This window comes from Thalassophryne amazonica, chromosome 17, assembly GCF_902500255.1.
Source record: "Thalassophryne amazonica chromosome 17, fThaAma1.1, whole genome shotgun sequence".
NCBI classification, from domain to species: Eukaryota; Metazoa; Chordata; class Actinopteri; order Batrachoidiformes; family Batrachoididae; genus Thalassophryne; species Thalassophryne amazonica.
The window spans coordinates 45,642,533-45,666,200 of NC_047119.1; the positions used below are offsets into that span (position 1 = coordinate 45,642,533).

Here is a 23,668-nt window from a genome sequence, read left to right on the forward strand (position 1 = left end):
CATATACACATACACACATATACATATACATACACACATACACACATACACACATACACACATACACACACATACACACATATACACACACACACACACATACACATACACACATACACATATACACATACACATACACACATATACATATACACATACACACATATACATATACACATACACACATATACACATACACACATATACATATATACACATACACATATACATCAATCAATCAATTTTTTTATATAGCGCCAAATCACAAACAGTTGCCCCAAGGCGCTTTATATTGTAAGGCAAGGCCATACAATAATTATGTAAAACCCCAACGGTCAAAACGACCCCCTGTGAGCAAGCACTTGGCTACAGTGGGAAGGAAAAACTCCCTTTTAACAGGAAGAAACCTCCAGCAGAACCAGGCTCAGGGAGGGGCAGTCTTCTGCTGGGACTGGTTGGGGCTGAGGGAGAGAACCAGGAAAAAGACATGCTGTGGAGGGGAGCAGAGATCAATCACTAATGATTAAATGCAGAGTGGTGCATACAGAACAAAAAGAGAAAGAAACAGTGCATCATGGGAACCCCCCAGCAGTCTACGTCTATAGCAGCATAACTAAGGGATGGTTCAGGGTCACCTGATCCAGCCCTAAGTATAAACTTTAGCAAAAAGGAAAGTTTTAAGCCTAATCTTAAAAGTAGAGAGGGTGTCTGTCTCCCTGATCTGAATTGGGAGCTGGTTCCACAGGAAAGGAGCCTGAAAGCTGAAGGCTCTGCCTCCCATTCTACTCTTACAAACCCTAGGAACTACAAGTAAGCCTGCAGTCTGAGAGCGAAGCGCTCTATTGGGAAAAACACCTCTGTTGAAAGCCTTAAGGACAAGTTGGAACATGTCCTGCCTGTTAAACAATTTCTCATATACTCACTCCACTGAAAGCCATCAAAAGCCGCCTGGATTTTACAAATGGTTATCAACACGGAGGTGTTTTTCCTGTGCCGTCGCACCGCGTCAGCTGCATCCCGACGCGCGGATCCGTCCGCACGTCTTTCATTAAAAAAAATCTCCTTTAACAGTGGAATATCCGGATAAAATGCTGAAACCGACTTCTTCTGAAACTTCTCTGTTCTCTCACGACGTCCTGGATCAATAGAGCCTGAAATGTGGAGGTTTTCAGCTTGAACAGGCTGACGACGGCGGCTGAGAGCGCTGAGCGACGTCTCGCACCGTGGGAAGTCCTTAAAGCAACAGAATCACCTCAAAATCTCTCATCAGCCGTTAAAATTTTCACTGAAAACCAGCTTAATTTTTCGAACCGTGTCCACTTCGATGTGTCTCACAGGTTTAGAAAAAATTTTGATCAAACAAAGCGCCAGTCTCTCAGCAACTTCTCAGACAAAGGAATTCCGACGAGGGGCTGGACGACTCCTCCCACAAGGAGTGCTCACAGGTGAATGACGTCACTGACAGGTGTGGAAAAACTCACGCATGCGCACGAGGGTTCAAGCATGTCTGACGTAAAAACATATGAATGAAATCCATATAGTTTTTGAAAAAATAAAAAGGACCCTTACTTTATTGACAGCCCTCGTACATATATACATACACACATACATACATATACACTCAACAAAAATATAAACGCAACACTTTTGGTTTTGCTCCCATTTTGTATGAGATGAACTCAAAGATCTAAAAATTCTTCCACATACACAATATCACCATTTCCCTCAAATATTGTTCACAAACCAGTCTAAAGCTGTGATAGTGAGCACTTCTCCTTTGCTGAGATAATCCATCCCACCTCACAGGTGTGCCATACCAAGATGCTGATTAGACACCATGATTAGTGCACAGGTGTGCCTTAGACTGCCCCCCCATTTTGTATGAGTTCATCTCATACAAAATGGGAGCCAAACCAAAAGTGTTGCGTTTAAATTTTTGTTGAGTGTATATATGAGGTCTATTAGAAAAGTATCCGACCTTATTATTTTTTTCAAAAACCATATGGATTTGAATCACGTGTGATTACATCAGACATGCTTGAACCCTCGTGGGCATGCGAGAGTTCTTTCACGCCTGTCGGTTACGTCATTCGCCTGTGGGCAGTCTTTGAGTGAGGAGTCGCCCACCCTCTCGTTGATTTTTTCATTGTTTAAGAATGGCTCAGAGACTGCTGCTTTGTTTGATCAAATTTTTTTCAAAATTGTAAGGCACAACTGAGTGGACACCATTCGATAAATTCAGCTGGTTTTCGGTAAAATTTTTAACGGCTGATGACAGATTTTGGTCTGGTAGTGTCGCCGTAAGGACGGCTCACGGCGCCTGACGGCGATCTGCACTTCGAGGTGGCAGCGTCTCGCCGTTTCAAGTTGAAAACGTCCACGTTTCAGGCTCTGTTGACCCAGGAAGTCGTCAGAGAACAGAGAACTTTCAGAAGAAGTCGGCATGAGGAGTTTATTCGGACATTCCATTGTTAACGGACATTTTGTAATGAAAGAACGTGTGGGCAGAGTCGCATGTCGGGCCGGACCCGACCGCGGGGGGTCGCGACAGGAAAAACACCTCTGTTGGAAACCTTAACGGCAAGTTGGAACATGCCCAAGCTGTTAAACAATTTCTGAGTTACTCACTTGTTGAAAGCCATCAAAAGCCGCCTGAATTTTACAAATGGTTTTCAACACGGAGGTGTTTTTCCTGTTGCGGCGCACACAGATTTGCCGAGTCGTCACGGAAACGACTCGGCGAATTTGCGCGCACGTCTTTCATTACAAAATGTCCTTAAACAGTGGAATGTCCGCATAAAGTCCTCACGCCGGCCTCTTCTGAATCTTCTCTGTTCTCTCACGACGTCCTGGGTGAATTAAGCCTTAAATTAGGATGTTTTAAGGTCGAAACAGGCCGACGACGGCGCCTGGAAGCGCTGCACAACGTCCCGCTGCGTGGGAAGTCCTTACACTGACAGAAACACCCCATAATCTCTCATCAGCCGTTAAACTTTTCACCGAAAACCAGCTTAATTTCTCGAATAGTGTCCACTCGGATATTCCTCACAGGTCCAGAAAAAATTTTGATAAAGCAACGTGCGCCATCTCGAGCAGCGTGTGAAACAAAGGAATTCAGCCGAGAGGGCGGGACCACATCTCACTCAAGGCCTGCCCACAGGGAAATGACGTCACCGACACGCGTGAAAAAACTCACGCATGCGCACGAGGGTTCAAGCATGATTGGTGTAATCGCACGTCATTCAAATCCATATAGTTAAAAAAATAAATAAAAGGGTCGGTTTATTATCTAATAGACCTCATATATATATATATATATATATATATATATATATATATACACACACACACACACACACACACACACACACATCTGTGTGTGTGTGTGTGTCTGTGTGCTGGATTTATAGAATGGCTGCATTTAAATGTGCTTAAAAAATTTAAAGATAACAAAAAGCTGGTAAATGAATAATATTTATAAACAAACAGAAATAAGTAAAAATGTCTGACAACTTTTCTGCCTTAAATACATAATTTAGTTTCTGTAATTTCGGTCTGTAATTACTCAGAAAAATCAAGTTGTCTTTGCGTTTTTCATGTTGTTACTGCATAATTATTGGCACCTCAAAGAAATCTGTTTTTTTAATTGAAAATGTGGTTTGCAATCAAGGTTGCAAATTGATATTCTTTGATTGAAATACAGATTTTTTTTTTTTGCATAGTACTGCATATATTTATAGTGCACACTGCAATTATATTGTTAAAAAGGCCTTTGTCCTGATTTTACCAGTTATTTCAACATGAATGTGACACACTGTCACCTTAACAAGCTGCACCTCTGAGACACCAGGCACAGATTAAAGTTTTTGATTAGGAAATGTAAAAGAAACAAAGATACTGGATGCTTTCTGGAAGTACCTCTAATCCACTCTTATCGCCTGCACATATGGGACAGTTTTTAAAACGCAGCAATGAGCACGCCAATAGCGAGAAGCACCGTTCAAACAGCAACAGGTTGACATTTTGCCATTTATTAAACACACACACACACACACACACACACACGCGCATGCACGCACGGATGCGCGCACGCAGCAGCGTCATATTTAGAGGGGAAACAGACACTGATGGGAAGTGTGGACTCACCTGTGGACTGACACTGGGGCCGTAGCCCATGCCCGGCGTGGTCATGGAGTGAGGGCCCATCGGTGAGCTGATGACAGAGAATGGTGAAGTCAGTCCATTCATGGGTGAACTCAGCGTGTTGATGGGAGAGTGAAGAGGGCCAGATGGCCCCATGGAGGTCGGGCTAAGCAAAGACGGGTGCATTCCCCGGTGGGACGTTGGAGAGCCAAGGGGTGAGGACGACATCTGGCCCGATGAGTCTAATAAAAAAGAAAAGAAAAGAAAAAGTGAATATATATGTCACAATCTTTGTGCACGCTGCTGTTGTGGTGATTCAGTTTGGAGCTAGAAAGGACACTCTAGTGTATGTGCACAGCTCAATGCCACATGATGGCTTTTAAAAATTCATATCTGACTTCCTATTCACATTCAATAAACACCGCTTGACCTTGACTGTGACTTTCAAGGTCATATGCAACAGCATATTTTGAAGTTTTTCAACATTTAGCCACAATAAGTAATGAAACATTGCCTGACCTTGACTGTGGCCTTCAGGGCTGCTCCAGGTCAAATGAAGTGCTATATCTTGAAAGCCCAGTTGACTTTCCATCCATGTTCAACAGTAAAAATGGGTCCATTTGGCACCATTTGGCCACTAAAGCTGAAGTTATTATGAGTTTGACCTTCAAGGCCAAATCCTGCACTATATTTTTAAAGCCTTGAAACAAACAAAAAAACAAACCCTTATCTTACACTGTGACCTTGACCTTTGACCTGTAAACTTTAATGGTTCGTGAGATCGTCGTTGGATGTGCAAAATGTACTTGAAATCTTTCCACTAGTTCTTGGAACATATTAAAAGTAAGAGAATTTAAAAAAAAATTTTTTTTTAATTTTAAAACCACAACAAGGTCGATATGACATCATAATGTGTGCTATTGTCATAGTGCACGTGCAAATACTGCAGGGAGCGCTGGGAGTGCACGTCTCCACTGAAGAACAACGGTCAACCATTATTACCGTACTGAATGAAGAAGAAGGGATTTTAAACTCGCTCCTTGTCTTTTCACGCTATGTCCCAAAGATGTCTGTCTGTGAAATTATTACCCGAGTGTCTGCTGACTGAGGGAGGAGGACAGCTGAACTTTAGACTTTTCTTTGTGACATCAGAAGGGTAACATGATCATAGGTAAAAGGATTTTGCAGAAAGACGCAAAATGAAACACTCTGAGATAACTTTCCACAATTCTAGAAAATGTTGTGAATCTATCACTTTCAAGAGTGATTAATTCAGAAGTCGGGTTTGTACAAATCAGGCAGCAATCAGATCATGTGTGTCGTCTTTCAGTGCATGAGCAACTCATCTTCACATCACCTGTCAACAGGCCAGACACAGAACAAGCGGGAGAAAAAGGAGGAGGAGGGGTTCTGTCCTATGTCACTGAGAGCTCACTAACAGCGTTCCGTGTGCACGATAACAAGCCCCGCCCTCACCCGTCCACTATTTAACACCACTCGTCCCTCTTACATAGGGGTGGTGTCCAAGTGGTTAATGCGCTTGGTTTCAGTTCAGAAGGCTCCAGGTTCAAATCCATCCCCTGCCACATTTCTCCATGTAATGTGGAGTTGCGTCAGGAAGGGCATCCGGCGTAAAACCTGTGCCAATTCAACACGCAGATCCACCTTGGATTTGCTGTGGCGACCCTGAGTGCAAACAAGGGAGCAGCCGAAGGGACTTACTTTTACTCGTCTCTCTTACATCCATTATTCTGCAACTCTATACAAACTAAGCTCCAACCTGCACTTCCCCACAGCGCGATTAGTCAAACGACTGCATGTTTTCAGTCCTGCTTCTCATAATCACTTCTATGCTCGTGATGTAAAAAAAAAAGAGAAAAAAAAAAAGATCCAGATCAGTGTAAAATCTGTTTTACACTGATTTTACATGTGCAGATTTCATCAAGAGCCATTTTTGATTAAATGGCTAAAATGTACCATCTCATTTTGCATCACCCCCCCCCCCCCCACCACACACACACACACACACACACACACACACACACACACACACACACACTTTACACCTGATTTTATACATACAACCCCAATTCCAATGAAGTTGGGACGTTGTATAAAATGTAACTAACAGAATACATGATTTCCAAATCATCTTCAATCTATATTCAACTGAATACACCACAAAGACAAGATATTTAATGTTCAAACTGTTACATTTTATTGTTTTTGTGCAAATATTTGCTCATTTTGAAATGGATGCCTGCAACATGTTTCAAAAAAGCTGGGACAGTGGTATGCTTACCACTGTGTTACATCACCTTTCCTTCAAACAACACTCAATAAGCGTTTGGGAACTGGAGGACACATTGTTGAAGCTTTGTAGGTGGAATTCTTTCCCATTCTTGCTTGATGTATGACTTCAGTTGTTCAACAGTCCGGGGTCTCCGTTGTCATATTTTGCGCTTCATAATGCGTCACACATTTTCAATGGACGACAGGTCTGGACTGCGGGCAGGCCAGTCTAGTACCCGCACTCTTTTACTAAGAAGCCACACTGTTGACATTGCTTGGATGGCAGCATGTGTTGCTCGAAAACCTGGATGTACCTTTCAGCATTGATGGTGCCATCACAGATGTGTAAGTTGCCCGTGCCATGGGCACTAACACACCCCATACCATCACAGATGCTGGCTTTTGAACTTTGCGCTGGTAACAATTTGGATGGTGTTTTTCCTCTTTTGTCCAGAGGACACGACATCCATGATTTCCAAAAATAATTTGAAATGTGGACTCATCAGACCACAGCACACTTTTCCACTTTGCGTCTGTCCATTTCAAATGAGCTCAGGCCCAGAGAAGGCGGCGGCGTTTCTGGATGTTGTTGATGTATGGATTTTGTTTTGTTTTAACTTGCACTTGTAGATGTAGCGACAAACTGTATTAACTGACAATGGTTTTCTGAAAGTGTTCCTGAGCCCACGTGGTAAGATCCTTTACACAATGATGTCAGTTTTTAATACAGTGCCGCCTGAGGGGTCGAAGGTCACGGGCATTCAATGTTGGTTTTCGGCCTTGCTGCTTACATGTAGAAAGTTCTCCAGATTCTCTGAATCTTCTGGTTATATTATGGACTGTAGATGATGGAATCCCTAAATTTCTTGCAATTGAACATTGAGAAACATTGTTCTTAAACTGTTGGACTATTTTTTCACACAGTTGTTCACAAAGTGGTGATCCTCACCCCATCTTGGCTTGTGAACGGCTGAGCCTTTTGGGATGCTCCTGTTCTACCCAATCATGACCCTCACCTGTTTCCAATTAACCTGTTCATCTGTGGAATGTTCCAAACAGGTGTTCTTTGACCATTCATCAACTGTCCCAGTCTTTTGTTGCTACTGTCTCCAAAAAAGTGCCTCATCCCCATAACCCTACGTGGCGTATGAATGTAATATTTTTGATTTTTCATATTGGGCCCATAATCTACAAAATATGTGGTGAAAAAAAGGCAAATGTGAGCCTTTGACCTAAGAGTCACTTACTGATTTCATATGGAACGACCCAGCAGTGACTCATCACCGTTCCAAAGCTGCAATCAGTTAATGTTTGGCATTTTTCCCTTTATAACTGGAAAACAATAATTAGCAGTATTAATTTTTTCTGCCTACTAACTAACTGATTAATCAAACAAGTGTTTGTTTGACATGAGTATGTTCATTTTTTAAGTAGTTGTTCTACACATGACCTTTATTTAGCTTGTTTTATTCGCTGACACTGATAATTCCCAACTTTACCTCAGGGGGATTGTGAGAGAATGTGGACTCATTGTGCAATAAGTGGCTCCTCCATCACACTCCCAGAATTCAGAAGTGACCGGCTTCCTCTGTTTCCGCACAGTGGAATAATTCTGATGAATGGCTCACTTATTGAAGACCCAACACTCAAAACGTGTCCGTGCCGGCGCCCTGTAATGTTGGCTGAGACGTTTGTCTCATTGTGAAGTAACGTTTCTGCAGTAAAATGTGAACGCAGGATAAATCAGAAGCAGCGATCCAGATCAACCAAACAGTTTTTGTGCTTTCTGCACGCCGGCTTGTCCTTATGGAAAGGAAGATGCAACAGTCTGAAGACCAGCTTGTCTGCAGCTCGCTGTATCGGTTCAGTGTTTGATCCTCCTAAGACACGCCCACATGCATCATTCCTGAAGATGAAGAATCTAAACGCTCTCCACGTGCCAACATTTCCCATAAACTATCTCAAACTGGATTTAAATTCAGGAACATAAAAGGAGCTGCGGGTGCCACTGTGCAATTACTGTACCCAATAGGCTCCGCCCCAAAAATGAAGACCAAGACAGAAACACCAATTAGCATTTCCACTCCACTAATTCATTGGAAATGTTTCCATACTGAAAAGGGAGACAACGAAATAAAGCTGGCGAGGAAAGGAAACAAACACAAGGAGGGCAGAAAAGGAAATAAGAGACAAGAGAAGATAAGCGATAACCTAAGAATAAGAGAATGGAGGAAAGGAAACAAGGAGGGGTGAAGACATGGGGGAAAAAGGAGAGGAGAGCAAAGAGGTGAGCAGAAACAAAGAGTGATGAGGAAACGTGAGTTGAGGAAAGAAGGTGACACCAAATGGAGAGGAAACGAGGAAGAGATGAGAAATGGGAAGAAACAAGGATGTCAGAAAGAGGATCAAGAACACAAAAGAACAAAAAAAGGAAAATGAGGAGAAAGAAGAAATGGAGAAAATTACGTAAAAAAAAAATGCAGATTACAGGAAAAAGAGTTATTGTTTAGTTAATCTGAGTCTGTTGAAGTGTAAAAGGTTGTACAATCAGCCGGAGAACATAAATGGTGGCAAGCAAGCAGGTGCTACCTTCAAAGACCAAGTCAACACGCTCATCAGATTAGATAAAACTGAGTGGAAAGTAAACCAGAGAGTGCGAGCGGAGGGAAGACACTCCGCGTTAATCCATGAAAAAAATAATCCATGACTGTTTGACCAACTCGAAAGATACCGTGTGCAGGATTTAGTGTCATCTAGTGGTGAGGTTACAGACTGCATTATATCATCAATGGTCACAATTTAACTTCCCTTCATGTTTTCCTTTGGTGATGGGGATTTGCGCAGTTTGCCTTGTTTTTTGATAATAAACAAGGGTTCTTAAACTTGTCAGCCTCCACCAGCAGGCTGTGTATAGAGAAACAACCACTAGTTTCTCTTCCCTTCAGTCTTTTGGCCACACTGCAAAATGTGAAAGCCAGAATACGTACGAGGTCTATTAGAAAAGTATCAGACCTTATTTTTAAAAAAAAAAAAAAATATGGATTTGAATCACGTGTGCTTGCGTGAGCCAACCTTGAACCTTCATGCGCATGTATGATTTTTTTCACGCCTGTTGGTTGCGTCATTCGCCTGTGAGCAGGCTTTGAGTGAGGGGTGGTCCACCCCCCTCGGCGGATTTTCATTGTCAGGGAAATGGCTGAGAGACTGCTGCTTTGCTTGATCAAATTTTTTTTTAGAAACTGTGAGGCACATCCATGTGGACACCATTTGAGAAATTCAGGTGGTTTTTGCTGAAAACGTTTATGGGCTTCAAAGACATTAAGGGATGTTACTGTCGCTTTAAGGACGGCCCACAGCAGCTGTGGGGCGTGCCGCGCTCCAGCTGCCATCGACAGGCTGTACGACCATTTCATTTCTAAACGGATCGCTCTGTGGATCCGTGACCATCGTGTGCACTTTCTCTGGTTATCACAAGAGCTGGACATCACCCATTTTCCTGCAGATTTCACTTTTAACAAGAGATTTTGTCGTGGAAAGCCGAGCGGACGCTTCGCGTGTCATGATGGATTCGCTGTTGGACCGACACAAAACCACCTCCGTTTTGGTCTCACAGGACGGCTTTGAGATGGCGTTCAGACAGCTGTCGGTGGTTTTTCAGTCGAGTGATTATCCAAGAAATTGTGGATGTGCCTGGACATGCCAGAACATGTTCTGTGACGCTTCATCACGGCGTTGCTTTCCTCCGCACGTCTGTCTCAATTTGCCAAAAAAGTGCTGATGTCCACGTCTTTTCACAATTCCTGTGCTAGTCCAGACGACGTCCCGGATAAAACACAACGTCCAGTTTGGAAATGAACGGCACATTCAACTGTTACAAGGAGATTTTGTCATGGAAACGAGTGGACGCTTCGCGCGTCACGACGGCAAGCGAGACAAAGAACACCTCCATTTCGAAGTGCCAGAAGGACAAGCTGGGACATGCCTTCCCTGATACTCACTCGACTGGTAAGCACTGAAAGGCATGTCCCAGCTTGTCCTTCTGGCACTCTGAAACGGAGGTGTCACGGCGGTGCCGCGACGCGCAAAGCAACACCGTGATGAAGCGTCACAGAACATGTTCTGGCATGTCCAGGCTCGTCCACAGTTTCTTGGATAATCACTCGACTGAAAAACCACCGACAGCTGTCTGAACGCCATCTCAAAGCCGTCCTGTGAGACCAAAACGGAGGTGGTTTTGTGTGGGTCCAGCAGCAAATCCATCATGACGCGCGAAGCATCCGCTCGGCTTTCCACGACAAAATCTCTTGTTAAAAGTGAAATCTGCAGGAAAATGGGTGATGTCTACCTCTTGTGATAACCAGAGAAAGTGCACACGGTCACGGATCCACAGAGCGATCCGTTTAGAAATGAAATGGTCGTTCAGCCTGTCGATGGCAGCTGGAGCGCGGCGCGCCCCACAGCTGCTGATGGCGTCCTTAAAGCGACAGTAACATCCCTTAATGTCTTTGAAGCCCATAAAATTTTCACCAAACACCACCTGAATTTCTCAAATGGTGTCCACATGGATGTGCCTCACAGTTTCTAAAAAAAAATTTGATCAAGCAAAGCAGCAGTCTCTCAGCCATTTCCCTGACAATGAAAATCCGCCGAGGGGGGTGGACCACTCCTCACTCAAAGCCTGCTCACAGGCGAATGACGCAACCGACAGACGTGAAAAAAATCACGCATGCGCATGAAGGTTCAAGGTTGGCTCACACAAGCACACGTGATTCAAATCCATATGTTTTTTTTTTTTAAACTATGGTCAGATACTTTTCTAATAGACCTCGTATGTCCCTGTTGGGCTACTGTATCAACATGGCAGTGTAACATGGCATTCTGCATGAGGGGTCAGGGCTTATTGTACGCTCATGAAAACACATCACCCCATTGTTGCAGGTCAGGTCATTTATACACTAATAAAGAGATGGTTATGAATGCTACATTCCATTTCTGCAAACCCTTAAATCCTGCACACTGCAGCTTTACTGCCCAATATACCCAATAACATGAATAATTACAATTTTTATTTAGAGTGAATGTCAAAAGGTGGCAGATCCTACAACCATCCTTTACCAGCTCCAGCTGGAAGAACAGTTAACATTAAATAACTCACCAGCTTTGAACACACACACACACACACATTATACTAATAATGAATGTTAATGAGTTCAATGGTACGAATATTTCATGAGGTGAAAGATGGAATATACGATTCAATGAGGAAAGGCCATGATGAATGGTATGTTCCAGCTTTCACCGAATTAAATATTTGTTCCATTGAAAGAATGTAAAAACATTCATTATTTGTTTTATTCACCTTATTCAGCCCCGCCCACTTTTACAACAGAGGCATGTCCGTTTTGTCTTAGGACTTCCAGTGAGCGTTGTTTTCAGTATACAACAAAAACCTTTTTGAAAAGCTCAAAGGGATCGACTCTGGCTCACCCATGGGTCATAACAGAGTGGGAAGATGACATGAAAAAGTGGCCCTCGATTATTTTTAACTCCTTTGTGTTGTCACTCGATGTGGACGGTTTAGCTATGAGGAACTACAAGCTTTGCACTGCGCAACACGTATAAAAGCACAATTAAGTTAAAATACTACCCGACAAGTAGTACCACCGTAATGCCAAGATTATGTAACGTTAATATACATATAGTGTTATTTCATGCAGTGTTTGGTTGTATCAAACGCCAGAAAATGAGTAAATTACATAGCAGCTAACGCTACAAACACAGCTTACCCGTTTATCTCACTAGCATCCCCCATGGCTTCTTCAACGGAGTGTTGTAGCCCAACCATTTCTCTGGGTAAAGATCCAGTGGTGTGGGTTTTTTTTCTCCATAAAATGAAACGAACAGACAGGGACATTTGGGTGGATTTTTCAAACTCAGCGCCTTTAGCCAGCACCGGAGATCCTCATCTTTTGATGGAGCAGGGAACAAGTTAAATGCTCATCCACAGCACTCAGATCTTTACTTTCCATGTTCAAAACATCGTTCTGAAAGCGATAGTTTCCTCTTCTTCCAGTTGTTGTGGCACCCAAGAACTGAACAATTAATGTAATTAATGCTGCTCATGTTCGGACACTTCTAGCGTACTGTGTTCCCACGTAGCTAATCATTAGACGCAGTGGCAAACCGGAGGTTGCTTGACAAAATGGAGCCGCCTACCCTGACTTCCTGAATAAGGTGAATACACACACTCATCTTCAACCGCCTACTCCAATTAGGGGTTGTGGGAGCATCCTTGTCATTTCATGTTATATTAATTTATAAACAACAGAGAAGGGACTTACACTTTGTTGCTGCACTGCACTGACTTTGTGTACTTCCAGAAAAAAAAAAAGGAAAATTTGCAGGGGTCAAATTAGTACATGCATGTGCTAGTGTGTGCACATATTATTTGAGCGGTGCACATAATTTTATACTGCACTAGCACTGGTACAAGTAACTTTATCCACGTTTTATCAAGTACAAGCACCAGTAGAATGAACCAATAAAGGGATAAATAAGGAAAAAAACATTTACAGTGTGTTGTCTTTGCCTTCCCTGCGTTTTATGACTCTCACACACGGAACGAGTTGCTGTGCTCTATTTGTTGTGGAAAGCTGACAAACATCGCCAGTGGCGCCGTCCCTGGGTTCACAACATCCTCATGAGACGTTCCCAATTTGGGGAGTTTCATTATTTGCTGCAGGAGCTGCAGTAAATAACTACGGCTGCCACGACTAGTCGACTGGTCACGACTACGTCAACTATTGGAACCGTCGACAACTAATTTATTAGTCGACGAGTCGTTTATTTTATTTAAGTCTTTGTTTTTCTCTCAATTCATAGTTTTAGGCAGCGAGCCGTCCTGCTGTCATTTGGACATTCAAATTTTGGGAAAGACGGCTGATTAAAACAGTGACCGTCTTGTTCAAAGCCGCTTAAAATGCTCAGTTTACCAACGGAGCTGGCGTGTGGGTATGTGTGTGTGTTTGCGCACGTGCGCGGAGTCAACTGACTGCAGACTGCGAGGGAGAGAGGAAGATTCCTGAATGGAGGCACGAGACATTAGGTTCTGCTGAGAACCATCAGTGCACTTGAGACAGCGAGCGTGGAGTAGAGAGAGAGGATTTTAACCCGAGAGAACAGCAAACACACACACACACACACACACACACAACAAAACCAAACCGTGGAGCTGCCTTGACTTCTCTTTCCACTTTCTCTACCTGCGCGGTTCTGATGGCACTGACCTGTTCACACCATGTGCGCGTCGTATACTGAATTTATGCGATCATGAGATGAAATAAACGGTTAAATATCCTTAAAACATCCTTAAAAATGAGAATATATAAATGAACTGAGCAAAAATTACACATACACGGGTTAAAAAACCCTGATGTGGAGAAGCTGTGTAGTGATGTTCAGAGGCACAGATCACAAAAAGGAGGTGAGAACTCTGAACTTTAACAGCTGTTATTTTCCAACGGTATGTATTTATTCAATCTTAAGATTAATGTAGCGTTCAAGCAAAAAAAACGTGACTAATGAGGAGAAAGAAAAATGACTTAAAAAATGACTTCATCACACTAAAATGAACTGGAGTCAGAATAAAAATACAAGCTGCTGATTTTTGTTACTTTTCAAAGTTATTATAAGCTGCAGCTATATGTTTTATTAATTTCAAAGTGAGTTACCTCTTACTTTATTCTGATTTATTTATACAAAAAATATGGGGAGCCAAATCAGCCTGAATTGTTCTGTTCAGTTTACATCAAAGTTTTCCTGCACATGTGTGTATTTTTTCCTTCTTTATAAGAGTTTGGTGTTTGCATTTGCTCCTCAAAGTTTTAAAACACAATAAAATGTTCACACTTTTCTTTATAGCAGTTCTGTAATTTCAGAAATGCAACAGAAACAACCACAAATCAGAAAAAGTTGGGACTATATGTAAAATGAAGATAAAAATAAAAATGTTGCACTATTCCCAGTTTCTCCACTCAAAGAAGCCAATCGTTCTTCCAGAGCTGTGTCTTGGTGGCTTCCCTCACTTGTCTCCTTCCAGCATTTAGTTTTTGAGAACTGCCTACCTGACACAGATTTACTATAAAGTACCACACTCTTTGTATTTCTGAATGATTGATGTAAATGAAGTCTAAGAAATAGTCACTGATTTGGAAATGTTCATGTTTTCATCCCCCGACGTTTCTCGGAAAATGCTGCAAGCCTTAATTTAGGAAATTATGTATGATCCGACGAGTCGACTAATCGCAAAAATAATCGTTGACTAGTCGACTATCAAAACAGTCATTTGTAGCAGCCCTACAAATAACTAAACAAAAAAAAGAAAAGAAAAAAAAAAAAAACTGGTTGCCGCTGCGGTTCCTCGCTCTCTCTCCCCTCAAACTCTGTCATCATTGTGTTATAAACCAGCCACCATTTGTTTTATTATACATCTGTGTAGTTAATAAAATTATCTTCACGGATGATTAGTTCGCGCGCACGTGAAAAAAAATAAACTGTCTGCCACTGCTGCTGGTCTCCCCTCAAACTCTCCCCAGAGAGGAAGAGTCTGACACATCAGAGGAGGAGTTTTAAGGTTGATATAAGACTGACGTTTGGTTGTGCAAGTAACTTTTTTTTGGTGCAAGTAATTTTTTTGTTACTAGCACCAGCGCAAGTAAGTTAAAAACTGTATTTCGATCCCTGGTTTGTGTACAATCCTCACTCCAGCAAAAATCATGTCAGCAAATTGTCCAGCTTTGGTGCATCACTGCTGCTCTGACATCAACAATCCCAACATGAACTTTATATGAGTCAAAAAATAATTTTGATGATGTCATCCACCAACTTTGTGTACTAAAAAAAGACTGTGTACTTCCTCAGTGCAGCGAAAAAAAAAAAAATCACGTCAGAAAGTAGTCCAGTGTTTCAGTATGCCTTCCTCCTAACAGGTCTTCCTGCCTCCAGATGGCAGTGGATTTGTTTTGTGTGTTTGTGTGCACATGTGTGTGCATGTCTGTGCACGCAGAGTGCAATGGTACCAAATGTATGGAACCAAATTTGCACTGTAAATGGAAGCAAATTGCACTCTAAGTGCAACGCAACACAAATGGGATGAATAATCCATGTCATGTGACATACAAAGCACCAATCAAATGACAAGGAGCCACTCAGCCATTATAGAATATATTCTCTCTCTCTCTTCAAAATTCTATTGTACCTGCGTTAATGTTAAATCTCCACCAGGTGGAGATATTGCTCCATTTTAAGAACCTTGAGTCCAGGCTGCTGTGGAACACTACTTTGAACCTGTTGCTTATACGCATGCACACACAACAAACCCTCCAGACTTTCTAACTCATAGCAAACCCACAAATGGGCAAAAGGGTGGAATGCAGGCAAGACCAGCATCATATAGGCCGGACAAATGAAGCCCATATTGGCCTCTCTTCATTGGCTTCCTGTTAATTCTAGAATATAATTTAAAATTCTTCTTCTTACTTATAAGGTTTTGAATAATCAGGTCCCATCTTATCTTAGGGACCTCATAGTACCATATCACCCCAATAGAGCGCTTCGCTCTCAGACTGCAGGCTTACTTGTAGTTCCTAGGGTTTGTAAGAGTAGAATGGGAGGCAGAGCCTTCAGCTTTCAGGCTCCTCTCCTGTAGAACCAGCTCCCAATTCAGATCAGGGAGACAGACACCCTCTCTACTTTTAAGATTAGGCTTAAAACTTTCCTTTTTGCTAAAGCTTATAGTTAGGGCTGGATCAGGTGACCCTGAACCATCCCTTAGTTATGCTGCTATAGACTTAGACTGCTGGGGGGTTCCCATGATGCACTGAGTGTTTCTTTCTCTTTTTGCTCTGTATGCACCACTCTGCATTTAATCATTAGTGATTGATCTCTGCTCCCCTCCACAGCATGTCTTTTTCCTGGTTCTCTCCCTCAGCCCCAACTAGTCCCAGCAGAAGACTGCCCCTCCCTGAGCCTGGTTCTACTGGAGGTTTCTTCCTGTTAAAAGGGAGTTTTTCCTTCCCACTGTCGCCAAGTGCTTGCTCACAGGGGGTCGTTTTGACCGTTGGGGTTTTTCCGTAATTATTGAATGGCCTTGCCTTACAATATAAAGCGCCTTGGGGCAACTGTTTGTTGTGATTTGGCGCTATATAAATAAAATTGATTGAATTGATTGATTGATATTTGTTTTAAAATGCTCAGAAAGGCACTACTAACCTGCTAGCGGGTGGCCGCCAACAGGCTACCTAAGGCTCAATGGCAGCTGTCACTCAAGTTAGCCACACTGTCTTAAGTGACAGCTGCTATCGAGCCTGTTTTTGGCCACAATGTTATATGCATAACATTGTGGCCAAAAACAGGCTCGATAGTGGCCAAAAACAATCTAAAATCATAACTACGAGAGAGAGAGAGAGAGAGAGAGAGAGAAAATCACCCTCAGTTCAGCTGTCATGAATGAAGAAACTATTATTAGCGACTTGATGTTGACGTTTGCTGTAAAGTTAGACATTTTACTGGGATTCTATGAAACAGACTCCCCTTTTGGAGAAAGCGTCTTCTGGCCATTCAAGGAACTGCAGATTTTGGCACTTCTGTGTTGATGTCAATTATCTGCAGCGGAGGTTTTCCACTTGGTTTTGAATAATTATATATGAAATATCAGTATCAGTCATTTTCTTAGAAAACACAGATGCAGCATCAGTTTGTGGTTAAAAACCTCGAGCTTCCATCTAAACCTCAAAGGTTTCATTAAACTTTCACAATATAATGACAATGATTTGCATTCACGAATAGGCTCCGTACCGATTCTTGATCAGATTTTCTGCTAACATTTGATTATTATTACTATTATTATTCACACAGACATTTTAGGGAGGAAGGTGAGACAATTTGAAGTATGTGGCGCACTGGAGCAGTGATCATTAGCATTTCTGCGGATGTGTTCAGAGGAAGCTGAGAGAAGTCAAACCAGAGAGATTCAGTCAGTTGTGCAAAATGTTGAGCCCAACAACAACGACTCAGTGCAACGCCTTCATTTATAAACTACAGGTGTCACGATATCAAGCTGATATCTCTCTCAATGTGCAACAAATTTATGTGCGTTTTTAAAATGCAATTACTCTTATTTATCAGTCGTCAGTTATCATCATCATCATCATCACAAGCTACTTGCAATTTAAACGAAGTGCAAATGTGCACCTCATTAGTGGATGGTTGTTTTTACCCACCTCAGGGACTCGTTCCTGAATGCAGCAGGAACTATTTCGCCAGCAGAAGCAGGACTGATTTTAAGTTACCGTTGTGATTGGCCCATTCATTCAATCCCTTAAGGTTCCTCTTATTTGCTGTTGCTTAGAATTCAAAGATGATGTTAGCCTATGTCATTTCTATTAGTTTTTCATTTTGGCATTCGAATTTTACTTGTTTTTAATTTTCTTTCTATTGAGATTTTATGACATTGATACTTTAAAGTTTTCTGACTGATTTTCTCAGTACATATAACTAGAAGCACTCGGAGAGTGCAAATCTCCGCCAAGGCCATAGGGTCACTGACGTCACATGGAATACCCTTTGGCAAAGAGACTTATTCCACGTCGTTTCACGCATCTACCGTCATGTTTCAGATTCAGTGGTTAAACCCTTAGATCTTCAGCAAATGTATTTATAAAGAGAAACTGCATGAACTTCACAAGTTTTTTTTATTTTCTAATAAGTTTATTCAATGAGGAGAAACGAATGCTAAATTATTCTTGTGTTGTAACTTAATTTTTGTTCAGTCTTTGTGACCCGTCTTCATGAAGTTAGCTGCAAAAATGTTTAAATTGGCCCTATCCTGCAATGATAAAGAATCATTTAAAAAAATTACTGGTTCCGGATCATTACCAAAATTTAATGACTTCTAAGTTAGGCCAAGATACACCCCTGGTAAAAATTTAATTGAAATCCGTTGAGGATTTTCTGAGTAATCCTGCTAACAAGCCAACCAACCAACCAACCAACAAACAAACGGACACGACCGAAAACATAACCTCAAGGCTCCAGTCTGGTGCTTTTTCTTCTAATTTACAAAAAGGTTCTGCATCCTTCCAGCCTGATCAGAGCCAAACTTGCAGCTGGTACGAGTACCTGGATTACCAGCTGGGTCAGAACTCTGTACATCAACCATGCTGGCATATGTCCTCACTAATTACAGAATAACTTGCTTCCTACAGTTTGGGTAAATATTGTGGTGCATTAGTTGCACTTTAATTTTAACAGCATGTGCACACAGAACAAGACACATCAGCCTGGATCAACAGTTTGAAAAATCCAGAAAGCAATGGTGGTAATTCTAATGTAAAGCAATATCAATAATGGGGAAAAAAAGACATGAAAATATACGGTTCTGAGACTTATTCTGTGCTTGAAGTGTATTTGATCAGCACATCAGAGAGCTGATTCTGCACAAAGTACATCACAACCTTATTTAATGCTCAAAGGGTTCTTCTAGTTCTCATTGTCATTTTGTTCCCTGTGGAGTTCTTTATTGTCCCTGTGTAGTTAGAAAGCCACTGCACCAAGTGCACAAGGTCTTTCCCTCACTCTTATTAGCTTTAGTCCTTGAAGAAGAAGCAGCAATTCATTCTTTTCTTTCACAGTAACTCCTGTGAAAAACAGAGCACGCTACCACAGGCGTGTTGTCCATCTCACACCACCCCAATGCTTCGAACAAGTCATCAACTTCTGCCTCACATCAATGTCATTTTTTTTGTTTGTTGGTAAATAATAATTTCCTGTAATTTAATCATAACTAGCCCCTGAAGATGACTGCAATCAACTACTGTATACGTATGAGATTCATATCTGCATTCAGTCTTCTGAAATGGAGAAAAATACAGAGGAAAAAGTGTAATAACACATTACAAGTGGTTAACATTTTCACGATCTACACCAAGATTTCACCATTTCTATTCTGACTTTTTATGTCACTAGGCTAAGAAAACTTAAGGTGGATATTTGTTTTTACAGAGTAAAAATCAATAGGTTAACTGACAATGACAATGTTCCAATCAATACAAACTAAACACTCTTTGTTGACAGGAAGTGTATTTGTACTTGCAAAATGCTTGCTTGCTTACCCACTGCATCAATAATTCATATATTCATGTTATATATATGTATATGTTTGCACATTGGACAGCAGTCACGTGACTTTCATTACTATAGTAACTGATGTAAAAACAGTTGAGAACTGCAACATGGACACACAGATCAGATCTGGTCACGTACAATACACGTAAACCTCATTAACTTGCGCAAGTTGTGGTTCATAAAATCGGACGGCCAGTTATCTGAAACCGTAAGTTAATGACGTTGACAAAAAAACAAAACAAAACAAAATCAGCTTACCGCACACGTGTGGCAGGCACGTGTGTAAATTCTGACCCATTCTGAACCGGCAGTAACGACCTAAAGAGTCACATTCAAAAACTTCGAATTGTCCAGAATCGTCCCCTCCTCATCGCTGACCTGCAGCAGGCAGAGGAGGAAGAAGAAATCATTGTCCAGAATCTTTCGCAATGACGAACCCTCCCCAAAACAGTCAAATCAAAACTGACTTTTATACAGTAGTCTAAATTTTCGGGGACCACGTCCACAAATCAACCGTGAGTAAAGCCCTAACACGGCTTATGTGAACACAAGTTAATGGGGTTTACCTATATGTAATGTGCACAGTTAATCAGTGAGCTGAGATTTGAATCTGATTTGCAATAATACTGATTTGAACTGGCAGTCTGAACAAAGCCTGAGAAAATCTGATTGTGATGCATTCAGTGTCGAGGTGTCACCACCGACAGCTGTACGTCTGTCAAACAAACCATGTGCATCATCCCAGAGCTGAGTCTATTCCAGACGCTCAAACCACAGAAAAAGATAAAAAAAAAAAAAAAAAGTGGAATTAAGCGGCAGAAAAGACCCAAAACAGACTTTTATGTGACAGTAGGTGGGCGTTTAACAACGTGCTTTGATACACTGTGTTGATATAACCAGTTCCTTTTTTTTTTGCCTGCTGAAACATCTCCCCTCATTAACGACTTAATTCTTCAGCTCTCTCCTGCTCCTCCTCCTTTACATCCTTGTAGGCTCCTTTCTTCATCCATTGCTGTGACAGCATGTGGAGCAACGCGCCGGCTCCTGAGGCAAAACCTGCTCCCGGGCTGACTCTTCTGTGTCTGAAAAGGCCTCGACACGGAGGCTGGTTGTGGCTCAAGGCCAAGTAAGCCACAGATTAGCGGCGCTAACAGCGCCCTGGTTGCTCGTGCAGTGATCTACTGATGTGGCCTAATTGTTACCATTAGTTCAGAGGTGATACGCCGTCTCGCTGTGTAGGCCTAAAAAAAACTAACGCAGGCTGGAAAAGGTCCCTAATTCCCTGACTTTACGTTGGGAAGTTTTCGCTAAATTCAGAGATTTTAAATGACTGGTCACTCAATGTCAAACTATCAGCAGCCCCAGCTTCTCAAATTCAAGGATTTGCTGCTCACTTTCCTTTCATATTACATTGTAATTTGAGCACATGTGAATGGAGGTCAACCCCAGAATTTCCCATCATGGATTAGTTTTGGCAAAGGTCAAGGTCACTGTGATCAAAAGGTCAAAATTTAGATTTTTCACTATGATGCCCACCAAAATTACAACTATGGAGGTGGGTCATGGAATTGCCCAGTCAATATCAAATTTACCAAAGTTCAATCACTAGGGTTAAGGTCATTGAGGTCAAAGGTCAAAATTTAAGCCCTCCTCCCATCCAATTTGCACCAAACGTGGCACACATACAATGAGGCAGGTTCTGGAATTGCCCAGGTGAGATAAAAACTCACCCAAGTTTAATCACTGGGGTCACGGTCAAAACTTAAAAATGAATGAATGTCTGAATGTTTCTGGTAGGAGGTCTCATGGGAAGATCCTTGTTACCGCTGGAATGACTTTGTATCAAACAAACAGTAACTTTGGGAGACTCGGATGAGGAGTGTGGTTGAATTGTGAGGAATGCCGGCTATAATGCTGCGTGTTTTCTGTGGGTATTACACAGCATTGAGGACTCCAGTGGCTGGAGAAGTGAAGGGAATGTCCACGTGTCACCTGGCTGCAGCAGACAGATGGTTACTTTGGAGATATGGGGATGTCTGCCTGGGTGGTTGCCATCCAGGACTCAGGGTACTTCCATGGTGTGGTGGAATGCGGTGACATGTGGCCAGGGAATTTGATTTTTAACCCAATTTGGACCAAATGGGGTGCACACCTTCTGGATTTCAGGTCAGAGCTCTGATGCTCTCACTGGCTGAGGCTGGAGGAAATAAGAAAGGTATTCACTTTCTCGTCTGGTCCCTCAAATTCATTCTCTGAACTTTGCAGAAAGGAAAATAAACATTTTTCACGGGCATGCTTGAGAATGTTCACACTCACTTCCTTCTCGTCTTTGTTTGACCAAACGCATGCATGGAGGTGTGTCAAACTCACTCTGGAAGCCTCGTTTCAGAAACTGGCTTTTACACGCCAAAGCTAATGCCTCCAACTGCAACAGCTGTCTCATCTGTGCCCGGACCACTCAGTTTTCCATGTGACGGCAAAACAACCTCCGGTTTGTTTGATTTATAAGTGTGCAGCTTTTTCACAGTGAAATGAACTTCTGCTGCTCTTTTTCAAAACATCACAAAAGCTGACTGCGATGGACACCATGACAAGAGGCCATAAAGAAAGTGTGCAGAGCTGGTGAGGACACGTACAAGTTGACAACAGCACCACGCTGACCGTCATTCAGTCTGCAGCTTCTGTGAGAAGCAGCCGCTAATCAAAGCATGGAGATGTAATTACCACGGCAACCTGTGGAGCAGCACAAATGACAGCAAGATTACATTTGTAAATGCTGCTCCGCTGTGCTATTTTCATGGTCATTATCTTTGCAGCAACGCAGAGGCTCAACAACTCACATAAACTCCACGGCAGCCGAGGACAGCTGGGTTTTAGCAGCTTTAGCTGCATGTCACACAGGCTTTGAGAGGATGGAAAATAATGTGTGACAACTTGAACTTGTCTCATGGTCTGATCCCTGGGGAACCCCTGCTATTAAGTAAATGAGCTGCTTTTATACCGAATTATAGATATGGAATAAATCCATCAGTAGAAAAAACAACAACAACAAAATAAAACTACCAGGCCTACGCTTTGGAAATGAAAGAAAGCAACAAACAAGATCAAACAAAAAAATAATATGTTTAAATCCTTCTAAACTGTGTTATTAACAATGGAGCAGGTCTCAGCCTCATTATATCTAAATTCTAGGTCTGTTAGTGAAGCAAAAGGTTAGCTGCCGGTTTAGTGCTGGGAACTAGCGCTTTATGAGCTGTTAGTTCTATCGGACTGATTCTACTCTCTATCTGTCTGAGGCGCCGTCTCCAAAGCTGAATCTTGGACCTAGGATCTTGTTGCCACCTGCTGGACCACTGAACGACCACTCACTCACCAGAGACAACTGGCCAGAAGGATAATGCTGAATAATAACATTTAACATTGACCTGAAATTGACATTTTAGAGTCAGATCTGTTCTGGGCTTTATTTTGCATGCCGATCATGTTATTGTCTGCATTTGTCTTGTGATCTTCGTTACTGCTACAATGGCCTAAACAGTGGGTCAGCTCGAACCATAGAGTTACATATATGAAACCTAGAGTACACACTCCTCATACCGCTAATGTAATGCTGCCGAGCGTACATGGGGACATGGCCGCCATTAACAAAGAGGGCAAAAAGGACACAAATTACTTGGATGTGCAATACAGCGTGTGTGTTGAGTGAATGCGGAGGCCAGAAAGCCAGAGAGAAAACAAAAAGAACAAAAAAAATTTAAATAAAAACCCAAAACAGATACAGCTGTTTGATGTCTTTGGTAATGAGATAGACAGATACTTTACTCATCCCCCTTAAGGGAAATTCATCTGCCTGAGAGCAAACATATATACACAATGCATCCATCCAATAAAATACCAATAAATAAGACAAATATAAAACACATTAAAAGTACATTAGCAAGAGGTGTTAAACAGTCTCATGGTGGCCGGGATGAATGATCTTCTATACCTCTCATCTCCTGCACCTCATGGAGGAGTCTATCACTGTGGTTGCTTTTCTGAGCAACCACAG

The 23,668-nt window shown here is 42.1% G+C and overlaps 1 protein-coding gene across 2 annotated transcripts in view; it reads right to left on the reverse strand.

Moving 5' to 3' along the window:
- The window catches only part of rxraa (retinoid X receptor, alpha a), a 234,596-nt gene that overhangs the window by 77,130 nt on the left and 133,798 nt on the right, over positions 1-23,668 (reverse strand). For both annotated transcript variants that reach the window (XM_034191948.1, XM_034191949.1), the window contains exon 3: positions 4,147-4,385. In XM_034191948.1, the coding sequence (XP_034047839.1) occupies positions 4,147-4,385 (239 nt within the window). The remainder of the gene's footprint in view (positions 1-4,146; positions 4,386-23,668) is intronic.